At 46.5% G+C, this 16,687-nt stretch overlaps 1 protein-coding gene and 1 long non-coding RNA gene across 5 annotated transcripts in view; one reads left to right on the top strand and one right to left on the bottom strand.

Annotated features, from left to right (window-relative positions):
• The window catches only part of Ankrd55 (ankyrin repeat domain 55), a 94,415-nt gene extending 83,708 nt beyond the window's left edge, over window positions 1-10,707 (bottom strand). Inside the window, exons 1-2 of one of the 3 annotated variants that reach the window (XR_008219523.1) lie at window positions 10,285-10,705; window positions 9,897-10,062 (exon numbers count right to left, since the gene is read on the bottom strand). Coding sequence is in view for 2 of the 3 variants with exons in the window: in XM_052743285.1 (XP_052599245.1) it covers window positions 9,897-9,951 (55 nt within the window). In the remaining variant the exon portion in view is untranslated. Of the gene's footprint in view, window positions 1-9,896; window positions 10,063-10,284 lie in introns of all 3 variants that reach the window. The other 2 variants (XM_052743285.1, XM_052743286.1) reach the window with 2 other exon arrangements.
• LOC128113530 (uncharacterized) overlaps window positions 7,884-16,687 on the top strand; it is a 30,071-nt gene continuing 21,267 nt past the window's right edge. The window contains exons 1-2 of one of the 2 annotated variants that reach the window (XR_008219524.1): window positions 7,884-8,203; window positions 8,873-9,391. This is a non-coding gene — a long non-coding RNA (uncharacterized LOC128113530). Of the gene's footprint in view, window positions 8,204-8,872; window positions 9,392-10,070; window positions 10,203-16,687 lie in introns of those variants that run through there. The other variant, XR_008219525.1, reaches the window with a different exon arrangement.

Raw genomic sequence — 16,687 nt, 5'->3', positions numbered from 1 at the left:
TCTCAGTCCTCATCCAGAATGAATCTCAGCTGAACTGTGCTGCTCAAAGCCTAAAAGCTTAACCATCTAAAAGCTGAACCAGCCAAATGCTTCTAGTTTCTGGTTCTCATGCCTTATATACCTCTCTGCTTTCTACCATCACTCCCTGGGATTAAAGGCTCGCTTTCTGGGATTAAAGGCCTGAGTCACCATGCTTGGCTGTATCCTTGAACAGATGGATTTCTGCCTCTGGAATGATAGGAGTAAAGGCGTGTGCTACCACTGCCTATCCTCTATGTTTAATATTGTGGCTGTTCTGTCTCTGACCCCAGATAAGTTTATTAGGGTGCACAATATTTTGGGGAACACAGTACCAACACAGATGAGTCATTTGTAATAGTCACCAGCACTTTCCAAGTCGTCATTATGGGCTGGGGTGGCTCCAAGGGCTTGCATGGATTACTTAAATCTTAAGGGGATTGCTATAACTCTCTTTCTAAGTCCCCACAGCCCACAGTAGCACTTACTAAGCAATTACCATGGGCCAGACACAGTTCCAGTACTTTGAGTGTATTAATCAATTCAACCTTTGTATCACACCTTTTTAGCACCATCATCTTGGCTTACAAGGTGAGAAGAGCTAGGGGCCCAGACATTAAACTGTATGAAGCACCCTTATAATCGTGAGAAGAGCTAGGGGCCCAGACATTAAACTGTATGAAGCACCCTTATAATCGGAGTAGTCAGTGTGGCTTCAGTGACCATCCTTCCGTGTTTCAGTCCTCACATTAAAGAGGGAGAGCGTGGGGTTATATGCTCATTAAGTTAACTTCCAACTCTAAAAGTGTGATTATTATTTATAGAAAGGGCATGACTATGCTACCATCCCCCACACAGAAACAAACACAAAGAAGAAACAAAATAGTGGGCAAGGACATCTAATTTAACTAAAACAAATCAATATTGAAGGATATTTCTTCTATGAAATACCAAAATATTATAAAACTATAATTATTAGAATAATAAGGGTCTGCCTCAAAACTACAGTAATTATTAAGGCAATATAAAGCTGAGGAATTTGGATGGTACCCAAGTGTTGAAACTGCAGTTTTAGGATCCATCTTTAGATTGTTCTAGGACCAGCAGAAAGTAGATCCCTTTGCATCCGTCTCAGTTCCTCCCTGTGTTCAATGGTCCCTTCCAGTTGGCCTGCTTATGTCCAAAGCCTAGGACAATGTTTTCACGAACATTATGTAAGGAAAGACTAAGAGCACCATCTCAGGTGGATTTAGATGCAAACCAAGATGTTAAAAAACAGCTGTGAGTTCTGATTCAAGGTGTGGTCTCAGTGATGAAACTGACAGGACCACATCCCACCAGTGCTGGGGATGTGTTTCTGTACGCTGTGAATGTGTTGCTCTGATTGATGGATAAGTAGAACGCTGATTGGCCAGTAGCCAGGCAGGAAGTATAGTATAGGCGGGATAAGCAGAGAGGAGAATTCTGGGAAGTGGAAGGCTGAGTCAGGAGATGCTGCCAGCTGCCCCCCGCCACTGCCATGAGAAGTAAGATGTAAAGTACCAGTAAGCCACAAGCCATGTGGCAACTTATAGATGAATAGAAATGGGTTAATTTAAGATATAAGAACTAGATAGCAAGAAGTCTGCCACGGTCTTACAGTTTATAAGTAATATAAGTCTCTGTGTGTTTACTTGGTTGGGTCTGAGCAGCTGCAGGACTGGGAGGCACTGGAGAAAACTCCAGCTACAAACCAACAAAGGACCAGGTTGAAAAGATTCTTCTCTGTCAGGGACTGTGTCATATGCCTTTGTTTATAGCACCCTGGGTCTCCGAACTCTCTTCTGGAGAAATGTCAACTTGTTGCTACACAGAACAAACGGAGAGCTGGGCTCAGAAGCTGAGGGGGCCTGGGAAACTGAGGGGGGTATGGAAGCTGAAGGGGGGATGTGGAAGCTGATGAAGGGTATGGAAGCTGAGGGGGTGCAGAAGCTGAGGGCGGCTCAGAAGCTTCTATGATGGAAGCTAAACCCTGTCCCTGCAAATCTTCGGGCCACCACAGGCTTCCATGCTTTACATTCCAGTGCTTTCTCTCACTCTTTGAGCCCTCCCTGGCTCACATGCTGGGGCCATTCTTTGCTCCACAGGCCAGCTTCCATGGAGTATGTTTCACCCCACCCCGGAAGAGCTTGGGCTGCTGCTATGAGCTGACGTTTCTTGGACCATCTCTCTGCAGAGAGACGCCCAGCGCAGGGGCAGCAAATGAGAGGAAGAATCGCGCTCTGCCAAGAACTCCAGCTTTCTTAGCCTCCTGGTGCTACCTATCAGTAAAAGGCTGGTGGGATGGACTGGTAGGATAGAAAAGGTGCCAGAACACGTAGCCTGAGTAGGCAAGGCTGCTCGGCCCTTGTCTTGTTGGCTTGGGCAGTCCTTCAACCCTGGGTAGAGGAAACATGGAGTCTGTCTCAGAGTCTGTGGCAAGGATTAAACGAGATGGTCGGAATGAAGATTTTTGCCACAGTGCCCGAGACAGGAAATGGAGCTCTAGCTCTTACTGTAACTGTTAATAGGGGTTAACAGTCTTGGCTGGACTGGTTCTCTCTGGAAGCTGATACCCATGAGTGCTGTAGAGCCATCTTGCTACTGAGGAGTTGGGAACAGGCTGGGGTAAGGCTCTGAAGAACAAATTTCTTCACTAGATAAGGTAATACTACATTGTTGGTCTGTGCTTACTCTTGTATTGCTTTGGATTTCTTTTGAAGGGAGTTCGGCAGACAGAGATAGAGCAGGACACCTCTATCTTTTTCTGAGCTCCCTACGTACATCCCCAAGTGTGCATATATCACCCCCCCACAAGAGATTATTTTCAAATAAAAAGCTAAAAACTGATTAGAGCCCTTGCCTGCTATGTGCATACATTTTATGTTCTGAGGGCGCATTTAGAAATGGAAATGCTTCCTGCGCAGAATACAGTGACTTCTCCTTCCCCAATATAACAAATGACACAGAACAATCTTTCTAATGACCAAGTGCTAGCCTCAATTTTTACAAACAGAAACAAATGAAGGATACTTAATAGCACACATGCACACACACACACACACACACACACACACACACACACACACACACCCCTCTGTTAACAGAGAGTTAATCGTGGGGTGAAACTCTCATGACTTTAAAAGGCAAATCAGAACATCTGAGACGCAGATGGTTCGAGACTCAATAGAATCAGCGGACACCACACTAAATGCCCCACAGACTTTCAGAGAATTCCGGGCACACTCAGCATGTGACAGCTGCTGGAAGCAGTCTTTCCGTGAGATGGTGGCTAGCCCAGCCACATGCCCCTTTTCACACCAACCCCAGCCTCCCTGCCTCAGATCTTTGCCTTCTCACCTTGGCCCTTATCTTGTGGGTGGGTAAGATGTTGGTTTCATCAAAATAACAGCTAGAAGTGTAGTGGTTTTCTCTTATTTTAGGTGGCAAAAACGGTGGCCCCAAAGCGGGGAACTCCATAGGCAGGAAGTAACCTGCAGAGACGCTCTGTCCTGCAACACAGTGGAGCTCATGAATAGAGAAGAGGGAGAACTCACAGTGTGGCAATCCAGTTCAGTTCTGCCTGAGTTGAGGCTTAGACGTCTGAAACGGATCTGGGGATGTCATGAGAAACAACAGAGTCGATACCAGAGACATGGCTACCCAAGCTGGGGCTTCTTCAGTCCCTGGATACCATTCTCAGACTCCCACCCCTAGCAACAGATCCGTCCTGTGGTGAAGAATGTCGCCAATAGCATCACTCTCCTAGTGTCCAGCACTCAATCATGCCTTGTTAAGGGGTGACTGGTGGTTGTTGGGTAAATATCTGTCACACGCTCCCTTCTGTTCACCCCCATTAAAGGTGCTGGGAAGGGTGAATGAGGGGGATGCTCAGATTGCTGGAGGTGAGATCTTCTGACATCCTAACAGATACAGGCCTTGGCCATCTCTGGGATGGAGAGTCTCTCATAACCTGTCTCAAGAGCTGGCTGATGGGAAGAAGGAGGCAGAACAGAGAAGGAAGCAGAAGCAGCCTTGGTCTTGAGTGGCCCAGAACTTGGGCGAAGTGATTCTTCTTCCATCCCTCTTTCCCTCTGTTCTTCTTTCTTAAGCCAGAGAGGGACAAGGCTGAGCATCAACTCACAGGCAGCAGAGACTCCGATTCTAATCCTGTGGGTAGTGATTTGCAATGCACTCCCCTTTCACCTGAACTGTCGTCAATCAGAACACCAACCTCCAGTTCAGTCTTTCAGCCTGAAACCACCAACCGAACCCAAATGAGGCCTCCTCTTCGCTGCCTCCTCCGCCTGCCCTCCCTTCTCAGATCCTTTCAAATTTGCTTATTCCTCCTCTGGAGGCGTCTGACTGTGGCCCTGCAGTTTTAACTTTTGCTTTTTCAGCAAAATGCAGGCTTCTTTGTTTGCCCTTACCATTTTAGATGAGAAGCTGAGTGCTGAAGTCAGCACATTTGTGTGTTGATCTAAAACACACGGCATTAACAGCTTGATTGTAAAACAAAGTGGTTGTCGATGTAATTTTTGGTTGTTGATGATGGCTTAACTTTCCTGTTAGGTTTTATGGCTGCCCAATGAAACAACATGCTGTGGCAAAAAAAGGGCAGGGATTTGAAGAGCAACAGACTTAGGCTAGAATCCCAGCTTTGCTGTTCTACTCTGTGGTCATGTTGGGTTAGGTCACAAGCTTTCTGAATTCTGCTGATAAGGGGGAATAAAAGAAAGAAGCAGACAGTAGAATTCTATGAGTTAGTCTAGGCGTAGTCCTTAGCACAGGAGGCTGAGTGCTCAGTAGACATCAGCTCTCCCACTGTGTTATCCACACACAATGCGTGTTCAAAGTAGGCACCAAAGAGATGTACTCTTTTACACGCCAACTTTCCAAATACCATATGTAAGAATGGATTTTTTGCCCAAAACCACGTTATGTTATGACTTTGCCTTAGGTCCTAGTTTGGTTTTCTAGCATTGGGCTGAACACCATAACCAAGAACAACTTGAGGTAGGAAGAGTTTATGTCATCTTTGTAGCTTAGAGTCCATCCTGAAGGGAATTCGGAGCAGGAGCTCAAAGCAACCTTGAGGTGGGACTGCAGCAGAGACCACGGAGAAAGGCCACTTAGTGGCTTGCTCTCTATGGCTCTCAGCCTGCTTTCTTACACAACCCAGGACCACCTGCCTAGGGGATGGCACTGCCCACAGTGGGCTGAGCCTTCCCACATCAACAGCTAAGAAAAATGCCTCCATAGACTTGCTATAAGCCAATCTGATAGAGGCATTTTCTTAGCTGAGGTTCCCTCTTACCTGACGACCCCAGCTTGCGTCAGGCTGACAAAACACTGCCCAGCACATCTGCTTTCTGAGAGGTCTCATTTCACGTAGCTCTAGAGATGTGTTCATGTCCTAACTCCTGGAACCTATGATTATTGCTCTGTGTGGTGCATGCACATGTGCATGTGCACAGACACACACAGAGACAGACACACACACACACACACACACACACACACACACACACACACATACACACACACACGTGTGCACCTTAGATATGAAACACTGGGGTTAAGTCACAGATTATGAGGCATTTCTCCTGCACTGTCTAGAACAGGAGTTTGAGACTTGCACCATGGACTACATACACAGAGGAGATGCGTACACACAGTCTAACAGACAGAGAAGGAGGCAGAGGTGGAAGTAATGACAGCCTGAAACTGGAAGAGGCAAGGAACGACGCTGCCCTGAAAGTTCTAGAAGGAGTATGTTCCTGCTGACCTCTCGATTTCACATGGGTCTCCCAGAACTGTGGGAGAGAAGATCTCATTGTCGTAAGCGCCCCATGGATGGTGCTTCATTACAGTAACTTGAGGATACTGGTTAACTGTACTACCCTGAGCAGAAGACCGGCCCTTCCTCTCATTCTTAATGCAATGCTTCTGCAAGAGACCCAGTCTGTGAGGAGCCTGTAGTTCCGAGATAACTGCACACAATCTGCTCAGCCTCATCAGATCCGTTTCCCCACAGAACTGCAATAGGACCTGGCCTCCTCACTGTGGCCAACACCGGGGCTGACTAACTAGGACAAAGGAGGCCATAGAGAGTGGCTGTGTCTCCTGTTTTCTCTCTGAGGCCAGGGATTCCTTCAGGCACAGCAAAGCTTTTCTTTCTACAAGCAGCGGCAGAGGTGGAAATGCAGATTCCCCTCAGTTACGGGGCATGTCGACTGGAGCAGGAACCTCTGGCTTCTGTAGTAAATCATTTTACTACACTTCTTTCTTGCATGTGGGCTTTGAGAGGGAAGCCAGCCAGGAGGAACACGTGGCATCAGAGCTGTTGCTATGGTGAGAACAGAAAGCACAAGACACAGGAGCAGGGAGCCTGGCAGACTCAGCCTTTCTCCCTCTAAAGTTGACAAAGCAAGCCAGAATCTGGACCAGTCAGATAACCTGGTTCTGAAGCCCACAGAGACCTCGTAGATCTGCAAAACCATCTACAGCACATGAGAGAGGAGACTGAAGCCAAAGAGAGCCGTCGGCTCAGGCGCCTATAGGGGCTAGAGACAAGACTTTGTAGAAAAAATATAGTCATAGAGCTTTACCTCCTTAGAGGCCTGCATGTGGCTCCCCAATTCTCTGCACAGCCATGAGCCGGGTTCTGGTCTGTGCTTACCTCCAGCAGTTGCTAGGCCAGAGAGCTTGAGGAATTGGAAGCTTACAATTGCTTTGTTGCCTGCATAGGGAGCACCCAGGTCTGGGTCCTCTCTGTTAGTACCAGGCAGATTATTGTGATTATTGCAAGAGCTACCTTGAGCTGCTCTGTTGTGCCTCACTTATCCCTCCTGAAATGTTAGGGGGACGAACTGAGCAGTTTACAATCTTGGCTTCATATTGGAACATCCCGGGGGTGGGGACCAAGCCATATCCATTCCCATCTGATTGAAAACTCCACAGGTAGGAGACAGGTATCACCATTTTCAATGCCTCCCCAGCCCTCAGCCTATTTCTTGTCCAGCCAAGTTCAAGACCCAGTGGGCTGTGTAATATCCACTGTAGAACATTATCCTCTGCTCCTAATAGCTGCTTTTTTCATCAGAGCAGCTGTGGTTACTTGTAGGAGACCCTCAAGATGCAGCCTGTTGACTGTGAACACTCCTTCAGGAAGGAGGGACTGGGGGATCATTGGAGTCTTGTCTTAGATGCTGTCCACTCCCTCCCCCACATCCAGACATTTGTATGTAATTCTACCATAACTGCATGTGGCCTTGGGGTTCTGGGAGGTACTAGAATATACAGGCTATGGTGGTTCAGTATGGGAGGACTCCATCTATGCAGTGATAGAGAAGTTATTATCCATGTTGGCGTGAGATATTTTTGGGTGGTGTGGCAGCTTGGGGGTCACTCATGATCCTGTAACTCCTCATCTTTGCTCTGTAAGCAAATCCAAGAAATTCATTGGTTCTCCCAGCCCATGGTGGTCTATAAGGAGGAGGTAGACACTTGTCTGCATGTCCCTAGAGAAAGTTTCCAGAACATACGTAAGCTTCTTCCAGAAGAGATGTCTTTGTCCACATATGCCTGTGAATCTGGTGCTGTTTGTCTCTGCTCCGTAGTAAAATCCTTCCCTCAAGTTCCACACTCAGCCCGTTTTTATTTATTTATTCTTTAAGATCCCCTGAAGAGGTGTACCACTCCTGGAGATACTGCAACACCAGGCCGATGCACAGAGTGATCGAAGCACACTCCCACTTTAATATCAGATATCAAACTGACGTGGTCACACTCAGCTCTCCAGTCCTTTTACCACAGTTTGCTAAATGACATAATATTGAGATCTATTCAGGTTTGAAAACCTATTAGGCTCTCCCATGCTTTTAAGGTAGAGGAGGGACTAGTGGGGTAGTAGAACTACATGGGCATTGCTTCAGTTCATTGTCTCTCAGAACTTGCTCTGAGTGGCCCCCTGCAGTTCTGAACGGTAAATGGAATGCAACCTAGTCACCCAGCAGCGACTGAGCGCCCTGACTGAGGATGGGAACATTTAAACTGGAGGCCAAGAGGAAGTCAAGAGGAGACCAGGTGGCACTAAACCCAACAGGAGCAGCAGCAGCAGCCATGATTTGAAAACGCGGCACCTCAGCAATCTGGCAAGCGCTCCGTAAGTATCATTTTGGATTTTTGTAATGATCCTGCTACATAAACATCATCCCCATCACTGTCCTGCTAAGTAAGGAAATGAAAGCCAAGAGAGGTTAGGTAACAGGCTAAGGTTGCAAAGCTAAACTGATTTGCCATTCAGAGCGGCGACGGTAGGAGCCTCTGTTTCCACTGAGTACTAATTTCAGAGGGAAAGGAGTGAGATGGACAGAGATAGCAAGGAAAGGGTTAATATTATGGGATGACTCAATGAGAGGAGCTGCTGTGAATTGCCCCCATAAATGATGCCGCATGAAGATACTCTAAACCAGCGCCTAGGTACGTCCTGAGCTCACTCCAGACAGAAAGCACCACATTGGAACAGATGGCTTCGTTTTGAAGGACTTGTTCTGAAATCAGTCCCTGCTCCCTCAAAATAGTCCCCCAAATAAGCCCATTGTGTGTCTGTGTGATTCCATGGCTCAGCAGCACTGTTTTCTGGCCAGCACGAGCAGTTTGATTCTAAGCAGAGTTCTCATCTACTGATCGACATCTGTAGAACAAAATGTACAGGGAGGAAAAGGGGGTGGTCAGGGGAACTAGAATAAGCTCTTCCCTACAATGCCCGTCTCCAGACTCAAAGTGAAGCAAGATGTTATCAAGTCTCTCTCTCTCTCTCTCTCCAAATAAGACTTGGAGAAGACTATATCTACCAGCTGCCTCCGAAATCTAAGTTATTATTTGAGGACCCCACTGAGCAGACATCATTCGCCTAATGTAGATCCAGGGGGAGGCAACACTGGCCTGAAGCAGCGGCATTTGGAGAAAAAAGAAAGAAGAAATGGATTTTCCTAATGAGGCTTCCCCAAGCCACCATTTCATGCTGTAGCTGAAAGAAAGACACCATCAAAGGATCTTGAGGTGCTGAAGAATCTCAGTGTAAAGAGGGGGTAAGACGCCAGCTACTTCATAACAAGGCTGTAGAAATGTCTGTTACATTTAAAGAGTGTAAGTCACCCCCCCACACACACACACCATGCACAGAAGAACTGTGTAATTACACAGATGACCAACAGATCCGTGGAGGCACACAGCATATGCAAAATCACACACACAGACTGAACGGCTGCATGTCTGATGATGGTTAGGATGAATTAATTTCACAGCCTACTTCTCCTGTGGAAGATGACCTCCTTTATGCAAATGAAGGGTAAGAAAAAAATACTCTGTCATCACAATTAAATAATATAGTATTAAGTCACTGCACAGCTTTAAATGAGCTATTGTGTCAGAATGATCTGTCTGTGGGTCATGTCTCTCCTGGAGGGAATCCACAGTCTCTCGTGAAGGCTGTAGTGACAAGGTATGAGATTTACAGGCTGAAAGAGGCATGGGATGTATTCGGATATCTTTCTCTAATATGCTTTAAGACATAGCATAAAGATGACACTACCTAAATTAGCCGGTATGCCTTAAACCCAGGCTTTAAAATGGGGCTAGGAATACGTCAGCAAGACAGAAAGCCCATATGCTTGTTTTTTCTCTTCCTAAAAGCTTATCAAGTTAGAGGAGAACATTCTTAACAGGTTTACACACACACACACACACACACACACACACACACACACACACACACACGCTCACATCTTTCTTTACAACTGGAAATCCCGTCTGTTGTACTCAGCACCGAAAGACGTAGTAAAGCATCAGTCTACCTTTCTGCTGATCGAACACAGGTGAGGTGCTGAAATCCATGGTAGCCTGCCTCATCGTTTACCACAAGAACGGCAAAAAACACCCAGGGCTCTGGAGAGGAGAAAACACCGTCTCATGCGCTGCAGGCACCACGTCAGTCAGCTTCAGCATGGCTGGCTGAGGCTCCTGTTGGAGAATTAAGTGTGCATTAGATCTGCAGGTTGCCTTCAAGGCCGACGTTGAAAAGAGGTCAAAAGACTCTTCTTCTGAAAACCGTGGGGAGGAAGAGTTACTCCCAGAGCCCCATTCATCATCTATACTCATGTGTGAGTATTACACACCCCTCCCCCCAAAACAGATAGAACAGTCCAAATCCTAGAATAAAACCGTCCTCGTGGGGGTGCCTACCTTGGATCTGGGCCAGGAAGGCGCTGCAGGTCTCCGAGCCTCCGCGGCTGGAAGGTTGCTTTAAACCAATGGAAACCTCAATGAGTGAGTGAGGCTTCTCAGGGCCAGACGGAGCATGTGCGCAGACTGCGTCCGGGGTGTTTGTTCTTGGCGCAGTGAGAACTGCATTTGGGTCACGTGAGCAGAGGGGGGGGTGCCCTCTCAATGGACTAGGACGTAAATATTGTAGCGGGAGGCCGCAGGCCACGTGCCCTGCTGAGCAATTGTGCGCTGGCGCTGCTTTTCTCCTGGCTCCCTGCCGTGGTCCCCTCCTGACAGCGGAGACTTGTGGGAGGGGAGTGGTGTTTGCAAGGTTGTAGGTCAAGGCTCAAGATTCCGTGCCGCCAACTAAAAACAGTCTGCAGTCACAAGGGTGGGTGTTACTGCACTATGCACGAAACCAAATGGATGTCCATTAGGTCACCAAATGGACACCTTTGAGAAGCAGCTGAGAAAATGGCAAATTCATCCGCTAGGCTCCAAAACCCGAGGTGGGGAAGTCTTGCTCTCTTTTGCATTCGATGGCACTCTTTACTGCCAAGTGAAAGCATCTCTACAGCTCATTTGTTTGTGTTTTTATAAAAGGAGTACATTTCACTTGTGTTTTGGGCTTTGTATCCGTGTGTGTGGGCACATGGGTGTGGGTACATGTGCATGTGTGTATATGTGCGTGTATAGACCCGAGGTTAATCTCAGGGATCTCTCTTCAGGGCCACTTTTGTTTTTCCAGATACAGTCTCTCCCTGAAACCCGTGCCTTGTCCACATGACTAGGCTGGCAGGCAGCAAGCCCCAGGATTCTCCTATCCTCTGCAGTAATGGGATTGTGACATCACCTGGCGTTTTATGTGTTACTGATAATGACAAACCTTTTTTTTTCTTTTTAACTAACAAATACTTGAATTTTAAATAAATGCAGGAAATAAATCATTTTTCTCTGAGGATGGCTATATTAAACGTGTGTGTGTGTGTGTGTGTGTGTGTGTGTGTGTGTGTGTGGTACTGGGGACTGAACCCAGGCTTCATATACTAAATAAGTGCTGTACCACTGAACTGCATTTTTAGCCCTTACAATTGTTTTGACACAGAATGATCTAACCTATTATCTGTGTTCTTCTGTAGGCAACCGCTTTCTTATCTTTTGCCTCATATTTTCTAGGTGCCTATTATTTATTTTCCATAAAAAAAAAAACTCGGAGGGCCTCATGTCCCAGTGACAATGCCATCACTCATCTATGAATGATATCACAGTCACTTAATAAAACCAGCACTCAGTCACTAGCACGATTATTCACTTCGTAGTACTATTACTCAGTAGTACTGTTAAGTACTCAACAACGTTATTAATCACTCTCCTTTCCCATATGGGCTCCTTCCTTCAAAATACTCCACGTCATTTGATTTAAAAATGCAAGCAGAGGCTGGAGAGAGAGCTCAGTGGGTCTAGTTCTTGCTCCAGCATTTTAGAGTTCGGGTGCCCAGCATCTGTATAAATGGTGGGTGGACATGGCAGTCTGGCTGGAATCCCAGTGTTGGGAAGGTAGAGTCAGGATTTGGGGAGCAAGATGGGTGGCTGGACTATCAGAGAGCTTTGGTTTCAAGGGAGAGACTATGCCTCAACGTAGAAAGGGGTGCGCAAGCAAGGGAGGCACCCCATTTCAACTCTGGCTCCCACATCTATGTGCAAACATGTTCACCCACACATACATGTGACCCCCCACAAACACATACACACACGCACACACACACATGCAGAGAAATACAATTAAAATTTAAAAGTACATCCAGACACATGCTTAATAACCCAGTACTCAGATATATTTCATATCTCTTTAGTTTCCCAGCACCAATCTCTTATATTAATGATGTGGCACAACCTTGGGGATTCTGTTTATTATTTTTCTCATTACTGTGACAAAATTCTTGAAAAAAGGCAATTTAAGAAGGGAAGGTTTATCTGGCTCACAGTTTGAGAGTACAGTCCACTGTGGCAGGGAAGTCATGGTGGCCGGGGTTTGAGGCAATGTGCCACATTGCATCTGCAGGGAGCAGAGAATGATTCTTTATTCAATCTGTTATCCCAGACCATCGGATGGTGGTCTTCGTACCTTAATTAATCCAATGTAGAAACCCCCTTACAGACACGGCCAGCTGTTTGCCTCCTAGGTGTCTGGGCTCTAGATCCCATCAAGTTGACAATCAAATAAATCAGTACATGAAGGAAAACTGCTAATTATAGTAGCAGATACCCAAGGAGGGGCAGCTTAAGTCCACTGAACTGGCAGGCATTGCTACCACTCGACCCCTAGCAAGAGAACAATGAAGGGTTTAGATGACTCTCCTTTGCATTGACTTGGGCATGCATTCCTTCACCACTACAGCAAGAATGCTGAGCTTCAGTCATTTCTAGAGGCACTGAGCACACACATGTGAGCAAGACAGGAAAGGTGCAGCGTGCAATGAGCTCCACGTGTGGGTGCAACTTCTGCTCTTGGCCATGCTGGAGCCACGAGGATTGGATCTGCCTCCTGCCTTGAACCACTCGGACGCTGCAGTAACGTTGCTGAAACACGTTGACAGATGAGCTAGGTGATGCAGGGCGGTGATCCCGGGAGGAGATCAGCAGCTGACGTCAGCCTGCTGACTCTCCAGCCCATGGCCTGGAGAGATCCAGACCGTTGTATGGCGTGGCTGGTGGGCTCAGTGGTCTGTGGAGTGGTGCATGAAAGGATACCCATGTTCTGCTCCTGAGAACCCATGAACATGACCTTGTTGAGAGAAGGAGTCTTAGCAGCTATAATGAAGTCAAGGGGCTCGATTTGAAACCAGCCTCAGTGGTTGGTATTGTTCAAAGGGACACTCTGAGGGAAGAGGAGGAGGACGTTAGGAACCCACTGTCTCCTGAACCTGTGGAAGGAGTCGGGCTCTGCCAGCACCGTGACTTCAAACGTTTGGTTTCTAGACTGTGAAATAATAAGTTTTCGTTGTTGTTGGAAGCCACTATGTTTGTGATAGTTTTCTTATAGCAGCTTCAAAAAAATTAACACAGAGAAGGACTCTCAAAATAAAATCTCCCCAAATTAATACATTTCTGTGTGAGCATTTATCATTACACAAAGCAAAGTATTAGGTATAGACATTTTCATGTTGTAAGGGGGCTGCTGTGGGCTCATTCTGAAGAAAGGCAGGCAGGTAGATTGGGAGGGACATGGCTTGGGTCTGTTACATAGGTGTGGCCTGGGCAGACTGCACAACTTTTTGGAGCTCTGCATTATAATCTGTTGCATGGGAACCCCACCCACTAATATCCCATGAGAATTCATGGTGATTATTATTCTTTTACCTTTCTGGGCTTCAAAAATGTTGGATATTTTAAAAATTGTATTTTGCAATGCATTTTAAGTGAGGGCATGGTGTCCCACTGCAACCAAGATACAGAATATTTTTATGACTCTGAAAGTTCTCTGGCATTCCTGGCAGGCTAGCCCCTCCCCTGGCAAGCAGATACTCACAGCCCATTGGCTACTTTTCCTGTCACTGTAACAAAGTATCTGGCAGTTGGCAACCTAAGGGCGGAAGGATTTATTTTGGCTCACCGTTTCAGCCCATCATGGTGAGAAAGATACAGAGTGTCAGGCATGCTACTCGGAGCTCCTGGTGGAGGAAGTGTGAGACAGTAACTTATTCCACTGTGGCAGATCAGGGAGCAGAGAGAACAGGACCGGAAACAGGACCAGGCTATAAGCCTTCATGGCCGCTCCTGAATGACCCACCCCTTCCAGCCAGCCGGGACACATGACCCCCAGTGATAGTCCACCATCTGGGGTTCAACCCTATAAACCTGTGGTTCACACTTCAGACTCAAACCATGGCAGCCACCCATGGCCTGTGGTGGTGTACCAACTCTTGTCCATAACATAGGAGAGGAAAAGAGGACGCACGGCCTGTGTGGCCATGCAAATCCAGCTCTTTTCTTCATCTCCAGTTCATTCCTCACCACCCTTCCACTCTGTGCCCAGCACCTAGCCATGCTGGTCTTCCTGTTTCCGGAACGCCATACCCTTTCCTGTACTGAACATACTTGGTTATTATACCTGGTCTCCTTTACCCCAGCTCAGAGGTCACCGTTTCCAACAGGCTTCCCTGACCACAGCCACCCAGCCTAGAAGAGTCTTCTGAACCAGCCACTTCCTTCTTTAGAACGCTGCTTTATGAATTTAGAACGGAAACCATGCTGCCAGGAAGACAGAGCTTTTGCCCGCACTGTGATTGATACGTGTCTGGTGCAGGGTGTCTCAGACTATCCAGGGTGAAGGACCAGGTTTACAAATTCCCACACCATTGGGGAACAACATGTTCTTAAAATGTGATTGAATAACAGGTATCCATTGTTCACTCAAAGTGTGTTCGGGTGCTATCATAGTGTGTGGTCATATACAGTATCCTCTAGCCACATATGGCTGTTTAAGTTAAAATTAAATTTAAAAATTCAGTTCCTCAACCACAATAACAACTGTGATTCTACAGTGTCATAGTTAAAACCAATTGCTCCATGAGAGGTGGGGAAGTGTTAGGAGGCAAGCCTCGGGGGTCGGGGAGAGTCGGGGGATAGAGCCAGTGGACAGTCAAGCAACTCAGAGCTTCATGGTAAGAGACAACCCAGGTTCTAAAGGACAAAGAGTTAGTTTATTTTGCTTTGTACTGTTTTTTAAGCATACCTTCATCATAACATATATTTTGTAATGATGCTATAATTTGTGTAATTTGTTGACTTTGATCATAGTCACATCTGTTTCTCTCGTCCTCCTTCCCTCCCTTGATGCCTTTCCTCTTTCCAGAGATAGTGTCCTTCTCCTTTCCTGCAACATACACGTGCGCACGCACGCACGCACACACACACGCACACATTCACACATGCACATACACGTAAAACACACATGTTCACACCTGCACATACATATACATACATACACATGTGCACACACATGTACAACATACACATGCATGGACACACACATACACATATGCATACATACACACATAGACACACATACATGCACATGCACATACATCCTGTAGATGAGAGGAGGAGACATGTTGTTTGTCTGAGTCTGGTTTATTTCATTGAGTCGAGCATCTTTCGTAATGGATGGATGTTAGTGCATGATGCTGAGTCAAAGAAACCAGACAGAAAGGACCACATACTGAGATCCCCTCTATAAAGCACTCTTGGCAAAAAAGCCATGCAGACAGACTTCATGAGTGCTTTCCAGAGAGCGGGATGAGCTACAGGGGCGTGAGGGCTTGTGGTGCTAGAAATAGTCAATAGTCGTCGTGACGGTGGCGAGGGGCGCACACCTCCAATTCATTTGTCGAGCTCACAGGACCTGGCACTTCAAAGGGGGAATGGACAAACACCACACTTTAAAGACCCGAAGAAATAAACAACACAATCTGTAACTTACCTCACAATGTCAACCCAAGTTTCAAAGCAAGTTTGTTAAAAGTAGAAATGATTGAAATTATCAGGTTTTAGAAAATGAACACAAGATCACTTTACTCAGATGCTTATAATTTATAGGGTATGTTTATAGTTGGCAAACTAATTTTAAAATAGTTACCACTGTCCTGTCTATGGCTTTTTACACCAGTTTGACCTTGCTCAAGTCTATGGCCATCCACCCTGAATGCACCCAATCTCCTCTGACCTTGTTCAAGTTGATTTTATACACGGTGAGATAAACCTGTCGTTTGAGATTTAGGGGTTGCTGCGATGTTTGATTGCTGTAACTGTGTCTAAATGGCATCCTTGTCTTAGGGCCTGCTTCCAAGGATAAGCAAATGGTACTCTGCAGGTAATCTCATCACTAGGGAGATAGAAGCAGGAGGATCAGGAGTTCAAGGCTGTTCTAGTGTTCACTGTCGAGTGAATTCAAGATCAGCCTGGGCTACTTGAGACTCTAAAAATAAAACAAACAAAAACCCAAATGGCACTTCTCCACCAGAGGGTAAACTCCACACAGGTCTTTTCATCTGTGTCTACCCTATGTCTCTATAGCACACATAGAGAGGGAACCAGGGAAGATTCAGTGAGTGACGGAATGTCTCTGAAGGACTTTCCACACCTAAGCTGAGGTCTCGTTCATTGACAAAGTGACATGAAAACCCATTAACTACTGGCCACTAGAAAAACCCACAGAAAGGACTTTCTGACGTCATCCTTGCAATCTCGCAATGTGAACAAGAGGATGAGAATTGAGGTGTTCGGACGTGCTGGTGTGTGTGAACTGTAGTCTGACTGTGTGGCCACCACAGGTGAACTGACACAGGTTTTCAGAGGTCTATGTTTTACCCAGATGAAACCA

Source organism: Peromyscus californicus, unplaced genomic scaffold, assembly GCF_007827085.1.
Source record: "Peromyscus californicus insignis strain IS unplaced genomic scaffold, ASM782708v3 Scaffold_18__1_contigs__length_77618521, whole genome shotgun sequence".
NCBI classification, from domain to species: domain Eukaryota; kingdom Metazoa; phylum Chordata; class Mammalia; order Rodentia; family Cricetidae; genus Peromyscus; species Peromyscus californicus.
This window is presented reverse-complemented; position numbering and strand designations above follow the sequence as displayed.